The sequence below is a fragment of the Eptatretus burgeri genome, chromosome 10 (genome assembly GCF_056783735.1).
Source record: "Eptatretus burgeri isolate ZD-2024b chromosome 10, Ebu_testis_v1, whole genome shotgun sequence".
Classification (NCBI taxonomy): Eukaryota; Metazoa; Chordata; class Myxini; order Myxiniformes; family Myxinidae; genus Eptatretus; species Eptatretus burgeri.
This window is the reverse complement of record NC_140970.1, coordinates 83895516-83919404: the sequence shown is the minus strand read 5'-3', so window position 1 is coordinate 83919404 and position 23889 is coordinate 83895516. Positions and strand designations below refer to the sequence as shown.

Below are 23889 nucleotides of genomic sequence, written 5' to 3'. Positions count from 1 at the left end.
GTATCATATTTCCTGATGAAATTGATGCTTTCCTTGCATCCAATTTATTGAAAGCAGTCGTTTTGCAATTATCTGATCATTCATCAGATTTTTTTTTTTACTTGAGTGTCCAGATTAAAAAAAAACAAAACAACATATCCACCACTCAATCGAAATAATTTCCTTACCATCGACGCAGGATGGCCGGGCATGCGTGGTCCCAGCAACTCTGCCAGGCAGACAGGAACATTTGACCGTCTGTGAGCGCTCCTCAATCTTGTTCTTGTTGCAGCAGCGACGAGCAGCAATCACTTCACACGTGTCCGGGGCTGATGATGAATTGGACAGGGAGGATGAAGGAAGGGGGAAAATGGAGGGGGAGGTGGAAAGAGAATATTAAAGAGATTTTTGAAGGAAAATATTCTACATTTGCATGACCAGTGCAGTCTGTTTACATTGGTTATACCAATGTGGGATATCAACTTGTTGAACCTTTTTTTTCTCCCAATAATGGTGAAACCCTTTGTGGAGGGGGGTTGGAAGAATAATGAAACAAGAATTGGGACAAGGTAACAGCACAATACTTGAAATGATACCGATGGATCTGCAGCAGCCACGAGCGAGTGTTAACATTATGATTAAGCAGCTTAATATCCACATCCAAAATAGAATAATAATAAATACAACATCAAACATATAGAGTAAGGGATACACACTTCTGAGGAAGAAACAGAATACAAATATGCTTTAAATGTGCTCATGGAATTCTCGTGTCCCATAATATGCGAAGAGGAAACACAATGTTCTGCATCTTGCAATGATTGGCAAAGCATGACATCACGACTGCTAGCGCTCTCTCGGGTACACATGGCAGTGAATCCTGCGATTCAGGTGAATCGAAGTGACAAGGAATCATTTGACACGACAGACGTTCATTTATTAAAACACTAAATATAGTGGTGTTTTCACACTGATATTCTTACCTAAGATTAGATTTTTATCACTACCTTATAACAGACACTCTTCCAAGTATTTCTCGAGAATTATCATCAAAAATAAACTTATAGTCCTTGCGAGACTGCCCTTGTGAATGACGTCGGTATCAGATCAGATCATGAACCATGCTCTGTACAGGGCGTCGGTTCGGCCGAAGCAGTTTATTTGCCTGGGGTTACAATCCTGGATGGATTGCCACACAGCCAAAGGAATTTGTAATTTGATCATGGTTCCGGCAGATAGCTCACCTACTCTTTCTGAAGGACAGTGTGGGATTTTTTTTTACCGTCCACCACTAATGTTGGCAGACAGGACTCCAAGTTTAACGTGCATCCGAGGGATGGCATACACATCGATGAACAACCCTGCGAGTAAAAAAGCGGGATGACAGTTTTTAGCTGGGTTGAGGTTCGAACCCTGGCTAGACAGCTTCCATGCAAGTGTGTGTACCTCTCGGCCATCCTGCCAGCCCATTAGCATCCAACCATCCATCCATCGGGACCATACTCTGTGCAGAGCGTTGGTGCTGCCTACGCAGTCTTATTGGCTATTGGGCACAATCCTGGATGGGTCACCACTCTGACACAGGATAGCAGCAAGCTGGCACTCATATTGCCGACATAGGAAGGATGACAGGCAGTGTCAAACCCACCAGGTATTAATTCAACAGCCAAGCAGGATTTGAACTCGGGATCCTTGGATCTCAAGCCCAACACCAAAACCATTAAGCCAACACCAGGCTCATTAGCATTCCCATATCAATAATGTCTAAAGCATGCTTTTTCTATTTCTCAGTGAAGGCATCCATCTATTAATGTTTTCCGCTCTGCTTTATTGGTTTTTATTTTTAACATATTCATGAATCAACCAACATTCGACGCACACTGGCAATCTGAAAGAAACAGCATTAGTTGTCATCTAGATGAAGCACCACTTTTTGTTTGTTACGAAGGCTTGAAAAATTGAGTGTTCGGGGGACCTTTAGAGGACATTGTGGTTGTTGGTCAACTGTGATGGATAAAAGTATTCCGCATACGATTATCTGTGAAAGAATGCAGGTTGACATATTTTGAGAAGGTTTTCAGTGAGTATAGTGCAGGACAACTTGTATATGAAAGGATCTATTGATTCATGCTTCTGAAAAGCGCAACGCTTTCATTGTCTTGATAAATGCCGAAAGATGGACAGTCAGCATTAAATACTCATCTGCGTTTCAGGGACATGCTGATCTGAATTTAAATTATCAAAACAACAGACAATTCAGGTGATCAATTAATCATCAGGTCCAGTTATAATATCCATTCATTGCCATCGTCAATGTAGCATACTCTTTACAGAGCGTCATGGTTCTGCAGAAACAGTCTCTTTACAAGGGTTGCATTACTAGACGTGTTACTACTTCGACGCAGTAAGATACTCAGTTGAAAGTGGCAGGAATTTCATAAGTTCTTCAAGATGCCGGCAATAACTTGTGGACTCTTTGTGAAAGACATAGGATGATCCTTTGATGTCCATAAACTAAATGCTGCAGCGGATGGGACAACCGGCTTCAATCTGCAGTACTTAGTGTAAAAATCCCTAATATCTGTATATTAGCACCAAAAATAAATGAACAGGTATTAACCATTTACGATGTGATAAGTTACAGGAAAAAGTAAATGTGTTCAAGAATATCTGGATCAAAGTTCATGAATACAACATTGTCTGTGACAACTTCTGGCAGCAGGCCAGAAGAGCAAGTTATTTTCAAAAGCGTTTTATCCTGAAAAAAAAACTAGAACTGCCACTCGGTGGAGCGCAATCCTCCACCCAGCTGATTAGTTTACGTTGTGTATCCCACTGTATCCCACCGGATCTGGATTCAGACCTCAACTAAAATCTCATTGGCTTGTTGTTGTCACGTAACCAACTCATCTACCAAGTTTTGTCCGAATCCGTGCACAACTTTTTGAGATATCGTACTGCACTGCATCTCGTTTTAGCCCGATCAGTCAATTGTGAAAAATCACTTGAAAAATTCTCAGATCCAGATTCTAATTCGGATCTTCACCAAAATCGAATCAACTATTCATTCTTACATACCCAACCTGCCCACCAAGTTTCATCCAAATCCATCAACAAATTTTTGAGATATCCTTGTTCCATGTCGTTTTTGGCCCAATCTCTAAATGGTGAAAAATCACGAAAAAAAATTTCTCAGATCTCCACCAAAATCTAATCATTTTGTCCGTGTCACATATCCAAGCTCTCCACTAAATTTGTCCAAACCCGTCCACAACGTTTTAGAGATTTGTTTTTCAAATCAACATACAGAGAGACAGACAGGTGTAAAAACATAAACTCCATCCACCTTTAAAAAAATGCAGAGGTAGAGGTAATGAATTTAAAAAACGAGAATGCAGTCGTACCCACTATCTTCAGTAAATTTATTTGTTTTTGAGAGTTCATAAAAAGCAATAAAATTAAAACAAATCTAATATGCTTTTTGTAATTGAATAGGTACTATATTCTGAAAATAACTGCCAATTGCTCTTTCTAATAATTAAAAAAAATACGCCACCGATTCGAGTTCACCAATATAACGAAAAGAGGAGGAAAAAAATCGTCATCATTCTTTTGATTACAGCCATTTCAAACATCAGAACAGCAATTTAGTGAAATATACAGAATTTGTTGCACTTGAGTGAAACTTTCTGATCATTTATATTTCTAAGCTTCACGATTGTGTGTTCGGAGGGAGCACCTGTAGTCTGCAAAACAAGGAGTTCAAAAAGATCGAAAATCACAAGGGCAATGCAACAAGTAAACCCCTCTAGTGAAACCTTCAACAGTCACAGAAAATATTGAAGAACAATGGGATTATGGAACTAACCCCCTCTAACCCCCCAATCACTTCCCCCTCCCCATAATGAGCCTTCTTCATAGGTGTTATCATCTTTCAGACGCCTCTTATTGCAGAGTTCCTCACAACTACTCTCCCACCTCGTGTGCAAGGACACATTGAGATTTTGTAGCACTACAAGCATTTGTAAATCATGCATAATAGGTTCCAGCCAATAATTATGATTGCAATTGCTCTTCCCAATCATCATTAGTGTAAAAAAAAGGCTAAATACATTTTATGCCAAGCTTTTTCATGACCCAGGATTTTGCTAAACATAAATATGAACTCCATTTTACGCCTCGGAGATCACAGCACCTTGACTATAGCCATAACCCACGTCTAAGCACAACAATTCCAATGAAAGGTTAGCCTCATATCCAATTCCACTCCACTGTTTGCCAATTCTTGGCCTTCTCGTTTGATAATAAAAAGAGAACTCTTGGTAAGCCTCATGAAACATATTGCAAACTTAGAACACCCGCTTGGCAAGTCCTTGGTTTTATGTACTATTTCTTCACTCGTAAAACGCATAAGTGAATTGAACAATTTCAAAGCAAAAACACCCCCCAAAAACTAAAATCCTGAGCTTCTCCTATTCAATGCCTCTGTCCAATGACAAATTGCACCCAAAGCACAATTCAGCAAATTGTCGAGTGATATCTGAAAAGAGGAATAATAATAAATAAAAAAAACATTTTACACCATACATGTACTGTACAAAGAAAGGGTTGATGGCTGCATTCCGCGACCACCTGTTTCATGAACCTTGCCACTAACGATGTCATTCCTCAACTAGTCGCCTCTTTGTGTTGACGCTAATGCAAAGATTATCCCTCTTTATTATCGATTGCACATTGCTCGTTGTCGTCTCATGTGGATTAGACCCAATATGCTTGTCCTCTTATCGCTTCGAGTTAATATGTCTCTTGGCTAGGTGTGGCCTCTTTTCAAGCATTCGCCTGATTCTCGAACATTCCTAGTGGCTTCCATTGTACTGAGTGTTGTGTTGTCTTGGGGAAAACATTTATCAAGCTCTTAAAAGAGATTTGCAAACAGTCGTAATTGTGAAGCACAATTAATTCAATATACGAGTGAATATTTTTGGTTGTAGTGTTCTGTCCAAAAGCAGGTTCAGTGTTGCAAAAGAAGCTTTACAGCAGTGGTCCCCAACCTTTTGATCCCATGGGCCGCATTCACTACTCCCAAGGATGTTGGGAGCCAGAAAAAAAATTGATGCATTTTATTGAGAAACTTGATACTGAGAAACACTTTCAGAGTCAATGAGAAACTTGATGCATTTTTAATTTTAATTTTTTTATTAAATGTAATTAATTTTAAATTCTGACGCAAGATGCCGGAAGGTAAAATCAAATTGATTTGATTCCTCCCGGCGGTAAGCGGCAGTGGCCGGCAGCGGCATTGTGTAAGGCTTTTCAGGTCACGGCGCCGGCCAGCAGTGGCATTGTGTAAACCCCTTTAAAATTGCTACATGGAAATGTGTTTTGATTGGAAAGTCCTCGCGGGCCACATGCGGCCCGCGGGCCGCAAGTTGGGGACCAATGCTTTACAGCAAGCATTAGAATGGGTATCTTGCCTTTGCCTTCACAATGGTAGTCATGGACGAAATTTGAAATTTGTTCAGAGTGCCGGATATAGCTCGCCTACTCTTCACGAAGGAAACCGTGGGATCTATAATGTCCACCAACTAATGCCGGCAGATGGGACTCCCACTTAACATCCATCCTAGGGAGGGCACACATTGATGAATCAACCTGCCTATGAAACACTGGGATGACGGTTTAAAGCTGGGTCGGAATTCAATCCCAGGCTAAACAGCTTAGAGGCGAGTGCGCGTATCTCGGGGGTATCCTGCCAGCTTCCATGAACATTATTTAGCAATTACTATTGTTATTATCAATATTATTATTATTATTATTATTATTATTATTATTACCTTTCACCACCGAAGGTGGACAGAGGTTTTATTTTCACCCCTGTTTGCTTGTCTGTCTGTCTGTGAGCAAGATATCTCAAAACGTTAGAGAGATTCGGCCGAATCTTGGTGGACAGCTTGGGTAAAAAAAAGTTCGACACAGACCAATTGATTAAAGGATACCAGAATTTAAAAAAGTTATTTTTCATAATTGAGAGATTAGGCCACAAACGATATTCAGCACGATATCTTAAAACGGTGTGGATGGATTTATGACAAAACTTGGTGGATGAGTTGGTTTGGTGACAAGAACAAGTCGATTCGATCCAGGAGGTACTGATCCATATCCATATATCAGTGTATCAGTGGGATACATATTTTGTATCAGTATTTTGTATCAGTTTTGTATCAGTGGGATACAAAACACAAACTGTTGAGCTTGGCAGAGGTATGTGCTCTACAAAGTGCCATTCTAGTTATTATAATCATTATCATTATTATTATTCAGAGCATGAGCATTGTTGTGCAGTTTGAATGATGTATATTACTTTAAAATTTGCCTCTGTTTTCACCATTCTATTGCCACAATTTTCTTGTTTTACAAAGTCAGTGTTGCACCATTTCAGCAAATGGTATTTAATAAAAGGAAAAAAAAGAAGCCGAAATGCAAAATAAGCAACAATCGAGTAATAAAATGAATATATAATTGTTTGCTGTCGTTTGTTTTTAATGTTTGCTAAAAACCATCACCCATTTGGTGAAACTTTTGCAATCTAATTTTCTGAAGGCATGAACAACTATGATGCAAATGCAGTGCCCCCAACCCTTGTACTCTGGTGGAGGCAAGAATTAGGAATTTGTCCAACATGACCAACTCTTTATAAAAGATACCAAAGGATCTTTATTGTCCACAAGTAAATGAAAGTCGGCAGGATCGCTGGCTCAATGTTTCTCCGAAGGATGACGTACCCATTGATGCCATATTACCAACGCTTTGAATCAAATAATAAGAGTGATTGAGTAGTACTTGTCATTTAACCCAAAATGCATTGCCCTTGCTAAAGTCCAGGACTGATCAACAGGTTTGTCTCCTATCGCAGCCAAAACATTGGAAGGTTATTTTATTTATTCATATGCAGCCTGTGGCTTCATGGCTGCATCATTTTCTGGGGGTGCAGCTGTACTGCTGATGTAATGCCCCCTATTACCAGCACACTAATACTCATTTCACTGACTGCAAGAATGGCAGGCTGTCAACCCACCTGGTGTTCATTCAATGACAGAACAGAGGCTTGAACTCAAGACCCTACAAATCTTAAGCCAGCCACACCTACCATTTAGCTCGCACCAGGTTGGTAGAGAGAGTGATTGGTAAGTAAAAGTCCTAGATTGTTTGCGAAGGACAATTGTAGAAGACTTCAGTTTAAATTATTGTTTTTAAAATGTAAAAACACATTATGGGGCGATCTCTGCACATATTTCTCAAGCAATAATGGAAGAAAAATTTTGCCTCTTTGCACGCACAACATCCCTCACCACCTTTTCCATGAATTCCCCTTCCCTCTCCTCTTCATGTACCATGTCCTATGCAGAGCATTGTTGCTGCAGAAGCACTTTTTAGGTTATAATCCTGATTGAGTCGCCATTCTGACTCAAAAAGTCAGGGCAGGAATTGGAAATTTGTTCATGGTGTCAGCGATAGCTCGCCTACTCTTCACGAAGTATGCCGTGGGATCTTTAACGTTCACCAACTAATGCCGGAAGATGAGATGTCCAGTTTAATGTCCATCCGAGGGAACGGAACACACATTGATGAATCACCCTACTCATGAAACAACAAGATGGCAGTTTTATAGCTGGGCCAAGATTCAAACCCAGGCAAGACAACTTAGAGAGTGTATGTACCTCGAGGCCATCCTGCCAGCTCCTACTCTTCTTGTACCTCTCTATTATTATTCTTTTTTTCATTGTGGACTTTTCGAATTCACAATTTATCCTCCCATTTGCTCTTTGCATACTTAATACAGAGTTAGCCCATTTGACTAATGCTCATTTATCAGAAAACAGATAAGCCTGGTGTTGGCTTTGTGGTTATGGTGGCTAGTCTGGGGTCCTCGGGTCCTGAGTTTGAGCCCCGTTGGCTGCTGAATTAACACCAGGTGGGGTTGACTCAGCCTGTCATCCTTCTGAGGTTGGAAAAATGAGTACCAGTGTATTGGTGGAGGGGCACAGCATTAGCAGCACAGTTGTGCTCCAAGAAATGATAGTTACCTGGCAGCCAAGCTGCCATATGTAAGAACAGAACAGGAAATGGATTTTCTGAGCGCTTCCTCTGTCTCTGTCAGATCAGTGACTGGGATTGGGACAATCATTTGTGTGTCACAAATTGCTTCTTTGTGGTGGACGTCTCACTGGGTGAACCACATGATTCATTTTATTATATTTACATGCATATATTGAACCACCAATCTGCATTCATTTATTGTTTTAAGTCAACAACTCATCGACTCATCCATTCATCATATTAGGACAATATTTATACAGCATGTGTAAGTATATAATATTACACAAGGTTTGGTACAACAGAATGGTGCAGAGGTGGAGCACTACCTGTGAGCTGTCTAGTCGGGATTAAATACCTGACACGATCATAAACTGTCGGATCAGTGCTTCGCAGGCAGGGCATTCCCTCACAAAGTACGCCTTCCCTCGGAAGGACGAAAAGCTGGTTTTCCCATCTGCTCGCATTAATTGGTGGATGATAAAGATCACACGGTGTCCTTCCTGAAGAGTCAGTGTGTTATCACAGGGACCTCAAATAAATTATCAATTCATTCCCAAAATCAGCTTCAATAGAACATCAGGCTTGGCCAACTGGTTTGCAAAAGGTTTTCGCCAAAAACCTTCACAGGGTGACCCCAAACTAAGGTGAGAGAATAATTGGGGGACATTAAAGAAGTAGCGGTGGAGATAAGCATCCTTTGGTGGGTATATGTGCCAGTTTGACTGAATTTTGTTTGCACGAAAAAAAATTGTCTTTCAGCGTCACAACCACATTCAGTGTCCCTTGCAAAAGTCTCATAATCAAAATGACATTAATTCTCAAGATTGCTAAATGTAGCAGATGCACAAAATGATTGCGGTATTTTGTAATTCATTGCATAAAAGATGAATACAACTTTAAAACGTAGTCCAGCTGTCGCAAACGCACGCAGTTGGAAAACCATTTCGGAGTGGAAAATCGTGCATTTTTCAAACAAAAACCCTGCAGGTTTAAACTTGGAATTTAATGACATCTCACTCAAGGTCTATCGAAATGATACCAGAAGGGACTGCGGAAATTGGACAGCGTCAGCACATGATGGATTCACAATAAAAGGAAAATGCGATAAAGTGCTTTTGTAATACATGTGTGTATATATATATATATATAAATATATATATATATATATATATATAAATATATAAATATATATATATATATATATATATATATATATATATATATATATATATATTTAAAGTGGATATGAAATTATTGAAATCAAAGTTAATCATGAAATGTTGCAAAATGTGCTTTCTGCTTTATGTAATATGATTTGGTAAAGGTTTAATGCCAATTGAGAGGAGATTAAAAAAAAAATTTTTATTATTGGTCGGCCATTTGCCTCCGCTCCCTTATCCATGGTCTAAAGGCGATGAAACAACCCCTGAAATCACTTAACTAGTGAAAGAGAAGCATCCGGCGAGTTTAAACCATCGTGTTACAAATTCCAGTAACAGATGCACGCAAGTTTTTCTATTAAAATACTCGATGAATATGTGTGAGATTAAATTACATTTTGTTCAATTGAATGCCCCATGTTAGCTGACAAGAAGATGGAAAAGGAAAAATCATGATATTATTAGTTGGCCTGACCAGATTGGATGCTATATTAAACAGTGCAGCAATGTAAGATGTGGTCAATGAAAACGAAGCAGATGTGGAAAAGCATTTCATCATATTTCATAGATGATGATATTCATGCAAATGCAGCTTTACAGATGTACTTCACCAGTGTACTGTAACGGAGAGTGGAGAACGGCGACTTTCTGCAATAGTTGGCAAAGACGTACCATGTTGAATCATTCACACTCATCATTGGTCGGTAGCCATCTCCCAAGTGGCATGACTAAACCAAAAGTATGACTTTCATAGGTTGCTCTACTTGCTATTTTAGGGAAGAGAAGGCAAATAATAAAATAAATGAGTGAAATTAGTGACCACAGGGTGGCAGGACAGCGCAGATGGTAATGTTGTCGCCTCTGATATATCTGCAGGTTTTTGGTTTGTTCCCAAGCAGAGACCAATTTGACGAAAAGGCCTCGTGTCCACCAACACGTTGGCGCCATGCCTGCCCTGGGTTGATAAATGCTCCACTTAACGTCGCACGTCAGAACCGAGGCCGAGCATCGATACTTCAACATGGCACCGCTGACCGGTGGATTACGTTTCAGACCGCACCCGGATTGAGTCAAACACAGCGGCGATGACTCAAGAATATATCACACATATGCAGAAAATTCCTGATAATTACGTCACATCTAAAAAAAAAAAAAAAAAAAACACGATATGTTGCAAGGTTATTTTGTGGCAGTGGAGAGAATGAGCTTCTGCAGAGTTTGGCCTTGTCTCCACTAGACGGCTGGTGATTTATCAGTGTCAGGGGTAAGGCATATTACCCATATGGTGTGGTGGCAGCAAGGATCACCAAATTGTTATTTAAACCATTAAACCAATGTCAAATTTTCGAAATGTAATCATGTCGACAGCAAAAAAAAATCATGATTTATTTTTCCAGCAATAGGTGTTTGGTCATACCATGGCTCCATAGACCCTGCCTGTGGTGTAAATGAGAAAGGAGTATCAAGTTTAATGAGATGTGTAAGTTTAAATGCAGATGTTAAGTGTGAATCGTGTAAATAAATAAATGCACAAAATTTATTGCATACATTAAGCTAAATACAAAATGGGATCATAAAGATTTAATCTGCATCTCCGACCTATATTTCCTGCATCGGAGTGGCGACCCATCCAGGATTTTGCTCCTTAGATGAATGAAACTGCCTCAGCAGTTTCATGCACTTCACGGCATGAAAGGAATGGTTATTATATTATTCCTACCAATATGGGATCCAAACACGACATGTTCTACCAAGTGGTTGTACATCATGCATTTCCTACCATGTATCCACTAATATAGACCCACACCATTCTGTACATCGTGAAATTGTTGGACCGAAATCTGGTGTAGGCCTATCTGTGAAGCACACAGGGATATTCCGCACTGTAAGGCATGAAGTGGCCCAACTATAAAAAGGTGTTGCTCGAGGGGAGTTTAAATTGTCCTGGGAGAGCATTAGAGGTATAGTTCAGCTGTACTGGGGTCACACCCAACGTATTAATCGAGAAACAGGACAGGTAGCTGAACGTGCCTCACTAAAACAGCAGTCTCCAACAGTGTCCCTTCAGGCAGCGCTCGAGGTAGTGGATCAAGGTAATTTTAGGAGTAAAGAGCTCCTCAAAAGTGGACAATGCATTCAGTCAACCAGCACGAAATATGTAATTGTAAATGATGTTAAAAGAAACCCAGTGACTGTCATTCACAAATAATCAGGCCGAAATAAGATGTCTCCAATGGGCAGGAAAAATTGCTATGGGGTGGAGGGATTGTTCAAATAAGTAGTCGATCTGGAGACATTTCTATCAAAACCAGTTTGTCGCAGTGATATTTAACAAAACTTTGTTGCCAAAGCTTGTTTTCACTCGGGAACAATTAAAAAGAAGAACTCATGTCCATACTCCTTCCTCTTCCATGACAGAGAGAGAGAGAGAGAGAGAGAGAGAGAGAGAGAGAGAGAGAGAGAGAGAGAGACAGACAGACAGACAGACAGACAGAGAGAGAGACAGAGACAGAGAGAGACAGAGAGAGACAGAGAGAGACAGAGAGAGACAGAGAGAGAGAGACAGAGAGACAGAGAGACAGAGAGAGAGAGAGAGACAGAGAGAGAGAGAGAGAGAGAGAGAGAGAGAGAGAGAGAGAGAGAGAGAGAGAGAGAGAGAGAGACAGAGAGAGAGAAACAGAGAGAGACAGAGACAGAGACAGAGACAGAGACAGAGACAGAGACAGAGACAGAGACAGAGACAGAGAGAGAGAGAGAGAGAGACAGAGAGAGAGAGAGAGAGAGAATATGAGAGAGAGAGAGAGAGAGAGAGAGAGAGAGAGAGAGAGAGAGACAGAGACAGAGACAGAGACAGAGACAGAGACAGAGAGAGAGAGAGAGAGAGAGAGAGACAGAGAGAGAGAGAGACAGAGAGAGAGAGAGACAGAGACAGAGACAGAGACAGAGACAGAGACAGAGAGAGAGAGAGAGAGAGAGAGAGAGAGAGAGAGAGAGAGAGAGAGAGAGAGAGAGAGAGAGAGAGAGAGAGAGAGAGAGCAAAACAGCAAATGCATTGAAGGATAATACAAAGAAACAGGAACATTTTGACAAAAGTAAAGAATAAGACTATTATATCTGCACCGCACCATTGTGTTTCCACTTTGTGCAGATTGTGCTAATCATCCAGCACCCTCAAAACACAAATCATAATATAAAAGAAGCTCGGTCTCAACGTGCCTGAGTGCGTGCGTCCTTCAACAATTGTCCGACATGGAATACCATTAAATCAAGCAATAACGACACCCCCTATCACAGCACAGCATAGCAATACACGCATACACACATATAGGTACACGCAGCATACACGCATGAGGTGACTTTGTTTCCTGGCTTGACCCATGACTAATACGCACCCGACAGTTTGATCAAAAGAAGGAAGAGCGGGGGAAGAGGAGGGGGAGGGAGAGATGTTTTTTTTATTTATTTTGATCTTCCTCTTAGTGTGTTGTTTGACTGGTGTTGGCTTAGTGGTTTGGGTGGCTGGCTTAGGATACTAGGGTCCGAGGGTCCTGAATTTGAGACCCGTTTTCCACTGAATTAACACCAGGGGGTTGACTCAGCCTGTCATCCTTCTGAGGTTGGCGAAATGAGTACCACTGTACTGGTCCCGGTGTATGCCCCGTTTAGAATAGGTGTACCATATCCCTGTGTGTCATAAGAGGCGACCAGGGTTGGCGTCAGGAAGGGCATCCGGCCATAAAACATTGCCTCAACAAGGGAACCATGATTGCGTGGAGCCCACAAAAAGCTAACCCCTGCTCAGCAGAGAAAAAAATGGCTGTAAAAAGGCTGTTGTTTTTTTTTCTTTATGTGTTGTTCTATATTATTCAGAATTCAGCATCTAAAAGGGCTGTGCTGAATATCCCATTAACACTCCCCCCCCTCCTCGCTCCATGAGTGTACTGTATAGCTAGACCAGTGTCTATACACCACCAAATTTTATGTTTTCACATTAACAACAACAACAACAATTACACAAAGATTGATATTCCCATCAGCAAAGGGAAGGGTCTTACATTCTAGTGTATAGTATTTGGCCATGGTACAAGTACACAAAGCAGGGAATTTGGTCAGAGTACGGAAAACCAATGACCTGTTGTTTTTCAAAGATACCATGAGATCTTTGATGTCCGCGACCAAAACGCAGAAGGTACAGACAGATTTATGTCCACATCCAAAGGTAGGCAGACACTGAGAGGCAGCAGCACTTGTTGGCACCACATCGGAATGACAGCTTTTAGTTACACATATCCACCGCAGACTGGAGAGCTCAATGGCTTGCACACGACTTGCGGAGCTATTTTTCAGCCCTTGCTTGTCAGTCGTATACATGGGTAGATTAATCAAACACATAATCTGTGAATTCTTCATTCCAATGTTATGGATGTAGTAGTCCACACTAAAACTTTCTGCATGAAAAATCCGAGAAACATCGCATTCAAAGGCACATTCCCATTGTCAGGGAAGGTCATGTTGCTGTTGCAAAACACCGCGACTTATCGTAATGAAAACTAGAAGAACGAAACAGAAATTAAGCAAGTACTGTGACTCTGTCAAGGCCAGGAATTTCTATTCGTAAATTGCAATAGAATCCTACAAAGCAAAGCACTGCCGCTGATGCATGGCCAAAATAATGGCCAGTGTCTGCAGGTCACCGAATTCATTAATAGAGGATTAATCAAAGCTAATTAATCAGTTACACTGAGATCCTTGCAACTTGTGCATGGAGGGATCTACAAAACAGTGGATGGAATGTTGGCTATTACCAACTTGGCTTCATAAAGAGATGGAAGACTTCTGAGTGTCGATGGGACCACAGAGTCCCTTGTTGCAGAGCACCTATACACTTAAAAAATGTGGGTATACACTGTACAAAATGATATATAGGATAAATGTGGGTATACACTGTACAAAATGATGTATAGGATAAATGTGGGTATACACTGTACAAAATGATATATCGGGTAGAATAAATGTGGGTATACACTGTACAAAATGATATATCGAGTAGAATAAATGTGGGTATACACTGTACAGAATGATGTATATGATAAATGTGGGTATACACTGTACAAAATGATATACCGGGTAGAATAAATGTGGGTATACACTGTACAAAATGATGTATAGGATAAATGTGGGTATACACTGTACAAAATGATATATCGGGTAGAATAAATCTGGGTATACACTGTACAAAATGATATATCGGGTAGAATAAATGTGGGTATACACTGTACAAAATGATATATCGAGTAGAATAAATGTGGTATACACTGTACAAAATGATATACCGAGTAGAATAAATGTGGGTATACACTGTACAGCACAACATACTGAGAACAGTATATGTGGGTATACACTGTACAAAATGATATACCGAGTAGAATAAATGTGGGTATACACTGTACAAAATGATATATCGAGTAGAATAAATGTGGGTATACACTGTACAGCACAACATACTGAGAACAGTATATATGGGTATCAAAATGATATATAAAGTCGTAGTGTATGTTTGTTTGTCCTCTTATAACTCGAAAACTACGCGTCCCAGAGAAAAACTAAAGGCATATTCAGAATCAGCACGTGTCAGAGGTACCTGCAGCACACCTGAGATGTTAAAAAAACCGAAAAACAGAAATCGTCGATTTTTTTGGCCGTTTAATTATTTTCTGCCACAATTGATTGATTTTCCACGTCGCGACTTTTTTTTATTCACAACCTCATCAAAATAAGACAAAAACAGACCAGTCGATGGACGGACAGGTGAACGTTTATAAAGTTTCTGATCAAAATAAGACAAAGACAGACCAGTAGATGGACGGACAGGTGAACGTTTATAAAGTTTCTGATCAAAATAAGACAAAGACAGACCAGTAGAGGGACGGACAGGTGAACGTTTATAAAGTTTCTGATCAAAATAAGACAAAGACAGACCAGTGGAGGGACGGACAGGTGAATGTTTATAAAGTTTCTAATCAAAATAAGACAAAGACAGACCAGTGGAGGGACGGACAGGTGAATGTTTATAAAGTTTCTAATCAAAATAAGACAAAGACAGACCAGTAGAGGGACGGACAGGTGAACGTTTAAAAAGTTTCTGATCAAAATAAGACAAAGACAGACCAGTAGATGGACGGAGAGGTGAACGTTTATAAAGTTTCTGATCAAAATAAGACAAAGACAGACCAGTAGATGGACGGACAGGTGAACGTTTATAAAGTTTCTGATCAAAATAAGACAAAGACAGACCAGTAGATGGACGGACAGGTGAACGTTCATAAAGTTTCTGATCAAAATAAGACAAAGACAGACCAGTGGAGGGACGGACAGGTGAATGTTTATAAAGTTTCTAATCAAAATAAGACAAAGACAGACCAGTAGAGGGACGGACAGGTGAACGTTTATAAAGTTTCTGATCAAAATAAGACAAAGACAGACCAGTGGAGGGACGGACAGGTGAATGTTTATAAAGTTTCTAATCAAAATAAGACAAAGACAGACCAGTGGAGGGACGGACAGGTGAATGTTTATAAAGTTTCTAATCAAAATAAGACAAAGACAGACCAGTAGAGGGACGGACAGGTGAACGTTTAAAAAGTTTCTGATCAAAATAAGACAAAGACAGACCAGTAGATGGACGGAGAGGTGAACGTTTATAAAGTTTCTGATCAAAATAAGACAAAGACAGACCAGTAGATGGACGGACAGGTGAACGTTTATAAAGTTTCTGATCAAAATAAGACAAAGACAGACCAGTAGATGGACGGACAGGTGAACGTTTATAAAGTTTCTGATCAAAATAAGACAAAGACAGACCAGTAGATGGACGGACAGGTGAACGTTTAAAAAGTTTATGATCAAAATAAGACAAAGACAGACCAGTGGAGGGACGGACAGGTGAACGTTTATAAAGTTTCTGATCAAAATAAGACAAAGACAGACCAGTGGAGGGACGGACAGGTGAATGTTTATAAAGTTTCTAATCAAAATAAGACAAAGACAGACCAGTAGAGGGACGGACAGGTGAACGTTTATAAAGTTTCTGATCAAAATAAGACAAAGACAGACCAGTGGAGGGATGGACAGGTGAATGTTTATAAAGTTTCTAATCAAAATAAGACAAAGACAGACCAGTGGAGGGACGGACAGGTGAATGTTTATAAAGTTTCTAATCAAAATAAGACAAAGACAGACCAGTAGAGGGACGGACAGGTGAACGTTTAAAAAGTTTCTGATCAAAATAAGACAAAGACAGACCAGTAGATGGACGGAGAGGTGAACGTTTATAGAGTTTCTGATCAAAATAAGACAAAGACAGACCAGTAGATGGACGGACAGGTGAACGTTTATAAAGTTTCTGATCAAAATAAGACAAAGACAGACCAGTGGATGGATGGACAGGTGAACGTTTAAAAAGTTTATGATCAAAATAAGACAAAGACAGACCAGTAAAGGAACGGACAGGTGAACGTTTATAAAGTTTCTGATCAAAATAAGACAAAGACAGACCAGTAAAGGAACGGACAGGTGAACGTTTATAAAGTTTCTGATCAAAATAAGACAAAGACAGACCAGTAAAGGAACGGACAGGTGAACGTTTATAAAGTTTCTGATCAAAATTTGACTTTCTGATTTCAGATGGCCCGAAAAAGGAAGAGCTCCATTGGTCCTAAGGCAGCTGCAGCTAAGCAAAAACACATGAAGAGACAACAGGAGACTGAAGATGAGCAAGATGCCAGACTAAATGAACAGGTTCATCGGCAACAGCAGCAGTGACAAATAAGACTGAAGAGGACTGATCAGTCAGGCTCAATGAACAGGTTCATTGGCAACAACAGCGGCGAGCAAATGAGACTGAGGAAGAGTGTGATGCAAGACTTGAGGCAATGCGTCACCGCACTGCAGAAGCATGAGCACTGGCCCAGGCACAAGAGCACAACAATGCCAACAGGGTGCCATTCACGTATGACCCGGCTGACCCAACACCTCATGCAGACATCGGCCGAATGGACCAAGTCTGCACCCAGTGCTCCGCTTACAAATTCAAGGGAAGACCAAGGGTGTGTGCTGTAGCGATGGCAAGGTCGTCCTTGAGCCCTCTCCTGTCCTTCCTCCCTTGCTGAAGGAACTTCTCTCAAGCGAAGGTCCCCTCAGCAAGCACTTCCTTGACAACATTCCGACATATAATGGCAGCTTTGTGATGACAAGCTTCGGGCACGAGGAAGCTGAAGTCCAGGGTTGGAACCCGAGCTTCCGGCTCCAAGGTCAAGTGTTCCACCGCATTGGCAGCTTGCTCCCGCCTGAAGAGGGCCAGCCAAAGTTCCTACAGGTCTACTTCCTGGACTCACATGCCAAGGAGCTGGCTGCCAGGAACCACAGCGGCCTCAAACCACACATCCTTGAGATGCTCATAAATTGGTATCATGAGAATAACCATCTGGTCCGTGAGCTCAAGACTGCAAGAGATGTACTTGCAGAAGGAGGCAACTCTGAAGAGCGCCAGATCATCATCAGAGAGAACAAGCAACTGCAAGGAGAGCACACACACCGCTACAACACCCAGTTTGCCCCAGAAGTCACCATCCTAATGGACAATGAGCCAACAGAACCCAGAGACATTATCCTCAGACTTTGTGATGGGCACTTAAAAGGATCAGTGAGCTGCATGCATCTTATGATGCACTCCAGTATCCCATAGTTTTCCCATATGGAACAGATGGCGACAGCATCCATCTGGTGGCCAGGACTGCTACTGGACAAGATGGACGAAAACTAACACAGCTGCAGTACTACAGCCACCACATCATGGTGAGAGAGGGCAACCACATACTGCAGATGTGACGACTCTTTCAGCAGTTTCTGGTCGATGTCTACTGCAAGATCGAGACAGAACGACTCTGCTTTATCCGCCGGGAGCAAAATAATTTGCTTGCTCATAACTACGACAACCTCCGTGACAGCATCATGAGCACTGATGACGAACGCTGACAATGACAAAGAAATGTGAAATGTGTCCAAATTAAATGTGATATATAAATGTGAAATATATTAAGCACCACAATTTACCCCTTTCTTATTCCTATTTTTCCCCAAGCAACGCCGGGTACTCCAGCTAGATTACAATATAGCACAATATGTTGAGTCGAGTAAATGTGGGTATACATTATACAACACGTTATATTGAGTACGTACAGTAAATGTGGGTATTCACTGCACAGCACAACACATGGAGGACAGTGAATGCTTGTATACACTATCGAACATGATATGTTGAGAAAGTGTTTTGGGGATGTGTACAAGTTTTGTTTTAATCAGCCAGCTTGTGCATGGATTGACAGACAACACAAAGATGCCCCCATCCCCTGAATTCTCACAGATGACTGTCCCAACTCTGAAGTTGCACCTTAAATCCTGGAGAATGGTACCATCCCAGCCTAGGCTGGATGCTGGCAAGCTCAGGGATGAGAGAGTAGCTGAGGAGTTTGCGAACAGGCTAAGTGGAGATTTGAGGAGTCTGGGTGCTTTGGGGGGTCCTGAAGAGTTGTGGAGTGCCTTCAAGACCACTGTCCTTGATGTTGCGGGTGGATGTCTTGGAACTCACCATACGGCAAAGAAGAATTTTGTCTCTCAAGGGACACTGGATACCATTGACCAGAGTCGCAGGGCCAGGCTGAATTGCAGAGCTGAGCTGTTCAGGGAGCTGAAGCGTAAAACTGTACGTGCACTAAGGGTGGACAAGGAGGCCTATGTGTGAGGAATCTGTGAGGGGGTGAAGCATCACCTGTGGTCAAGGGATTCTCGTCCTGCTTACAGGGGAATTAGCGCATTGCGCTCATCCAAGCCCATCCCTCGGAGCACTGCAGTTAGAGCAGAGAGTGGTAGGCTCTTGACAGAGGAGTCCGAAGTGAAGGCCCGCTGGGCCGGTTACTTTGAGCGGTTGTACCAGGCTGATACACCAGCTGTCGAGTTGGACGTCTGGGGTGTTACAATCCCTGTTGCTGACTCTCCAATCAACTGTGGTCCACTTCGCTTGTGGAAACACGGGCTGCGGTGAACCAGTTGAAACGGGGAAAAGCTCCAGGGATCTGTGACATCCATGCAGAACTTCTCAAGGCTGGTGGAAATGCTGCACTCGTGTCGTTGCATGCAGTTCTGTGCTCCACCTGGAAGACAGGCATCATCCCAACTGATTGGAAGAGGGGCCTTGTTGTCCCTCTCAGGAAAGGGAAGGATGATCGCCAAGACTGCAACAACTACCGAGGGGTGACGCTGCTCTCAGTGCCGGGCAAGGTCTTTGCTCGCATAATTCTTGATAGGGTTCGCCACCATCTGCTTGAGCACCAGCATCCAGAGCAGTCAGGCTTTACACCAAAGAGGTCAACGATTGACCGTATCCTTGCCCTTCAGGTCCTCACCGAACGCAGACGAGAGTTTCGGCAGGGGCTGCTTGCAGCCTATGTTGATCTCTGTAAAGTCTTCGATTCAGTGAATCGGGATGCCCTCTGGAGGATTTTGGTCTTCGTGGGATACCACCAAAACTGATCGATCTGATGTCTGAACTTCATTCTGGTACTGAGAGTGCTGTGAGATGTGGTGGTACCATGTCGGACTTATTTCCAGTTGTTAATGGAGTTAAACAGGGGTGTGTACTGGCCCCCGCACTTTTCAGCACTTGTATGGACTGGATTCTAGGGAGGATGTTGGAGAGATCAAGCTGTGGTGCATCGTTTGGAAATGTCAAGATCTCTGACCTTCATTTCGCAGATGATGCAGTCATCTTTGCGGAGACTTTAGATATTCTTTTGGGGGCCCTCGAGGTGCTGAATGAGGAGTAGGAGCCACTGGAATTACGGGTTTCCTGGGTCAAAACTAAGATCCAGGCTTTCAATGACATCTTGGATGCCGCTGTCCTGTCTGTGCCTGTTTGTGGTGAGCATGTTGAGGTCGTGGAGAGATTCACTTACCTTGGCAGTGATATTCATGTCTCTGCCGGCGGTGAGTCAGAGGTCAATAGACGTCTGGGTCGGGCCTGGGGAGTCATGGATTCGCTGGATAATGGGGTGTAGCGCTGCCGGTACCTGTGCGGGAGGAAGAAAGTCCGAGTCTTCAGGTCCTTGGTGCTTCCAGTCTTGCTCTATGGATGCGAGACTTGGACTCTGAGCAAGGATCTTGGATGGAGACTTAATTCCTTTGGTACCAGATCTCTTCGGAGAATCCTTGGCTATCGCTGGTTTGACTTTGTGTCCAATGAGTGGTTGCTGAGAGAGACTCAAATGAGATTTGTTACCTGCATAGTCCGTGAGCATCAGCTGCGGCTGTATGGACATGTGTCTCGTTTTCCTGACGCTGATCCTGCTCACCAGATTCTCTCAGCGAGGGAGTACGGTGAGTGGAGGAGGCCAATGGGCCGACCACATGCCTCGTGGTTGCAGCAGGTTGATCGGCATCTCAAGGAGATGGGGATGGGCCAGGTATCTGCCTGGGAGATGGCCAGAGGGAGGCCCCTGGAGTACCGGCGGAAAGTGTATGCAGCGATGTGCTGCTCTGGCGCATGCTCCCATACCTGACCTGACTGTCCCCCACTCTGAACCTTTACCTTTGCCCATTGACAAATGGAATTTATGGGGTATACCCATTGGCCAAAGGTACAATCCATGTGTTGATGAAATTGCAATTCAAAGGACAATTCAAAGGATAAACAAGAGCAAGGATTGCTTTGCAATACATGTCCCCTACCAATCCCAATGAATGTGTGGGAGATAAAAATTTGTTTGTGTTTCATGTACACTCAAGCAAATACTAGAAGAATGATGAAGAAGAAGAAACACTAACACAATGTGTTTGGGTTTATTTGGCAAAATAAAAGGAAAAGCTATTTTCATTTACTGATAAATTTTGTGGACAACAAACCAAATAAAGACAAGGATAACAAACTAGAGATTAAAAAATTAGTTTTCTTTAACGTATGGTCAAACCGATACGGGATTGGAAATGAAGAAGAAGAAACTTTACTCCACCGTGTTTGTTCTTTTTTTTCTCGGCTTTGCCTATTTCATATTAAAAATAACCCGATGTACATACATGAAGCAAAAACATATGTTTGGCTTATGTGCATATATAATACATCGTGGGTATATAATACACCTGGGATCATTCCATATATAATACACCTGGGATCATTCCAATTTCACTGGACCATGGACAAGCCTTGGACTTGCCGATCTGTAATGCTTCATGCAATGGCAGTGAATGATTTTATTGGGGTGGAGTCAGGCCAGCTGTGCAGCCAATTGGTGTAAAGCAGTGGGGTGGAGTCAGGGCAGCTGAACACTGACCCATGCATAATAGGCAGGGGGTCATAAAAAAAAATGTAAAATTAGGTTCTCCAATGAGTACCAGGAGAAATAATTTGGTACTCACAAAAAAATTTTTGTCAGCTTCGGACATGCTCGTCTTTAAATTTATAAAATTTATAAATTCATCAATTTATAAAATTTATAAAAAAATGAAACGCCTTGAAACTTGAACTTGTTCTGTAAATTCTCATAATAAAGCCATGTACCAAGTTTCAGTTGAATATGTTAAGGGGTATTGGGGAAAAAGTCTGAAAAACCACGGGTAGGTGGGACGGACGGACAGATGGACGGACGCACGGACTATAATCTCCTCTGGTGAAACCGGAATGGGACTAATAAGTGGGATGACAAACATCGGCCAACTTTGTCACACAAAATAGGTAAAATTAAGCAAAATAAGCTCGCAAAAGGCTCAAACTCAAGACTGGAGGATCTTCAGGCAGCCACCTTAACCAATAAGCCAGCACTAGGCTTATAACACTTGTTAATATATACATACATGTATATATATATATATATATATATATATATATATATATATATATATATATATATATATATATATATATATGTCAGAATTTTCTATGAAATATCAGCAGTCTGTTACCTTCTGAGCAGAGATTAAAAAAAAATAAAAACAAGCAGAAATTAAGGTTTCAGTCATGGACTTACACTTCAGACTTCTTGAATTTGGAACAATCGTTTAAAGCACTTAACAACTGCTGTATTATCAAGGTTTGATTAAACAGTTGATCAATTAATTAATATTCTTCATTAAAAAAAACCTGGGCTCTTTGACGAACGAGGTCCAGACAATGTGGGTAAAGGGTAAAGGCAATACACTGGCAGTGGTACAACATGTGGAAGCAACAAGCAAGGGGAGGAATGGACAAGAGGAGAGAGAAGGAAAGAAAACTTTGGAACTTGCAAGTGAAAGTGGTGTGACATGTTGATATGGGAGGATAATGGGTATGGTTGCACTATGAGCTTGAAGTCCTGGAGGGAAAATGGGATTGAACAGGTTGAGGAAGGTAATTTGACAGATGGGAGAAAATGGGGGAAAAAAGGGAATGATCGTGAGCTGAATGTGAGCAATTTGGGGATTTCACAAGGAGTGAGAAACTGGAAGATTTAGTGTGACTTTCAGGGACTAGGAAGGATGCAGGGATGAAAAAGAAAAGGGAGCAAAACAGGAAATGAGGTAATAGAAAACAAAAGGCCACTGATCTGTTTGTGATGGAAGGACAGCAGGGCTCGTGCCTCTGCTTCTTTGAGGGAGATGCCAATGATGTTGGGAGATTTCAAATGTACAGAATCCTGCAGAGATCGATGTGAGCTGGGAGCAACAGCCAATAGGGGAGAGCAGTATTCCATTGAATCATTGGCAAAGAGAAAAATGTTCTTCAGAGGCAGAGCATGACCATTATCATGTATATGTATAAGAGGAACAAAGCTGGATCTAACACACGATAGTGAGGCACTCCAGCCTCTACAACTCTGACAGGAGATGGAAGGAATCCATTCAGAGCTCTCTGCTGATTGTGTGAGTGGGGCAAGTCAGGAAGCCAGGAAAGAAGGTGCCATTGGGTACAACGGGTAGAAGGTTTGGCCAGCAAAGTGGGGTCACCAGACTGTGGCAAAAACCTGAGATATAGCCAGACACAGCCATGACTTGGTGAGATGCAGGACCCATCGATGGCAAGTCACCCGGGTTTCACAGGTTTGACTCGTTTTGTTTCTGAAAACCCACAGATCCGTTCTATTGTGGTCGAAACCCGAATTGGATGGAAGGTGCAACCAATTTTTTTTAAAATGCAACGTTTTGCTTCTATTCCACGCATAAGGATTGACACACAAACTGGTAGACCTGGGATGCTTTCACCAAGTTTCTTGTTCCATCCACCCATTGGGACCATACTCTGTGCAGAGCTTTGGTGCTGCCTCAGCAGTCTCCTTCGCTATTGGACACAATCCTGGATGGGTCGCCACTCTGACACAGTGTACCAGCAAGCTGGCACTCACTTTGCTGACATCTGAAGGATGACAGGCAGATTCAACCCCACCTGGTATTAATTCATCAGCTGAGTGTGATTTGAACTCAGGATCCTGGGATCCCAAGCCCACCACCCTAAGAAGTTTCGTGTTGAGCACTCAGACTCAGCAAGTGGCTTAAGTACTCAAGCAAGCATTCCATTTGACGCTGTTGATCAGGAATGGCTGGCTTGGCAAGTAATAGCAGGTTTATGGATATA

At 41.9% G+C, this 23889-nt stretch overlaps 1 protein-coding gene across 4 annotated transcripts in view; it reads right to left on the bottom strand.

Annotated features, from left to right (window-relative positions):
• Positions 1 to 23889, bottom strand: part of LOC147018993 (chemokine-like protein TAFA-1) — a 703168-nt gene that overhangs the window by 62390 nt on the left and 616889 nt on the right. For all 4 annotated transcript variants that reach the window (XM_085899139.1, XM_085899141.1, XM_085899140.1 and 1 more), the window contains exon 2: positions 168 to 308. In XM_085899139.1, coding sequence (XP_085755265.1) covers positions 168 to 308 — 141 coding nt within the window. The remainder of the gene's footprint in view (positions 1 to 167; positions 309 to 23889) is intronic.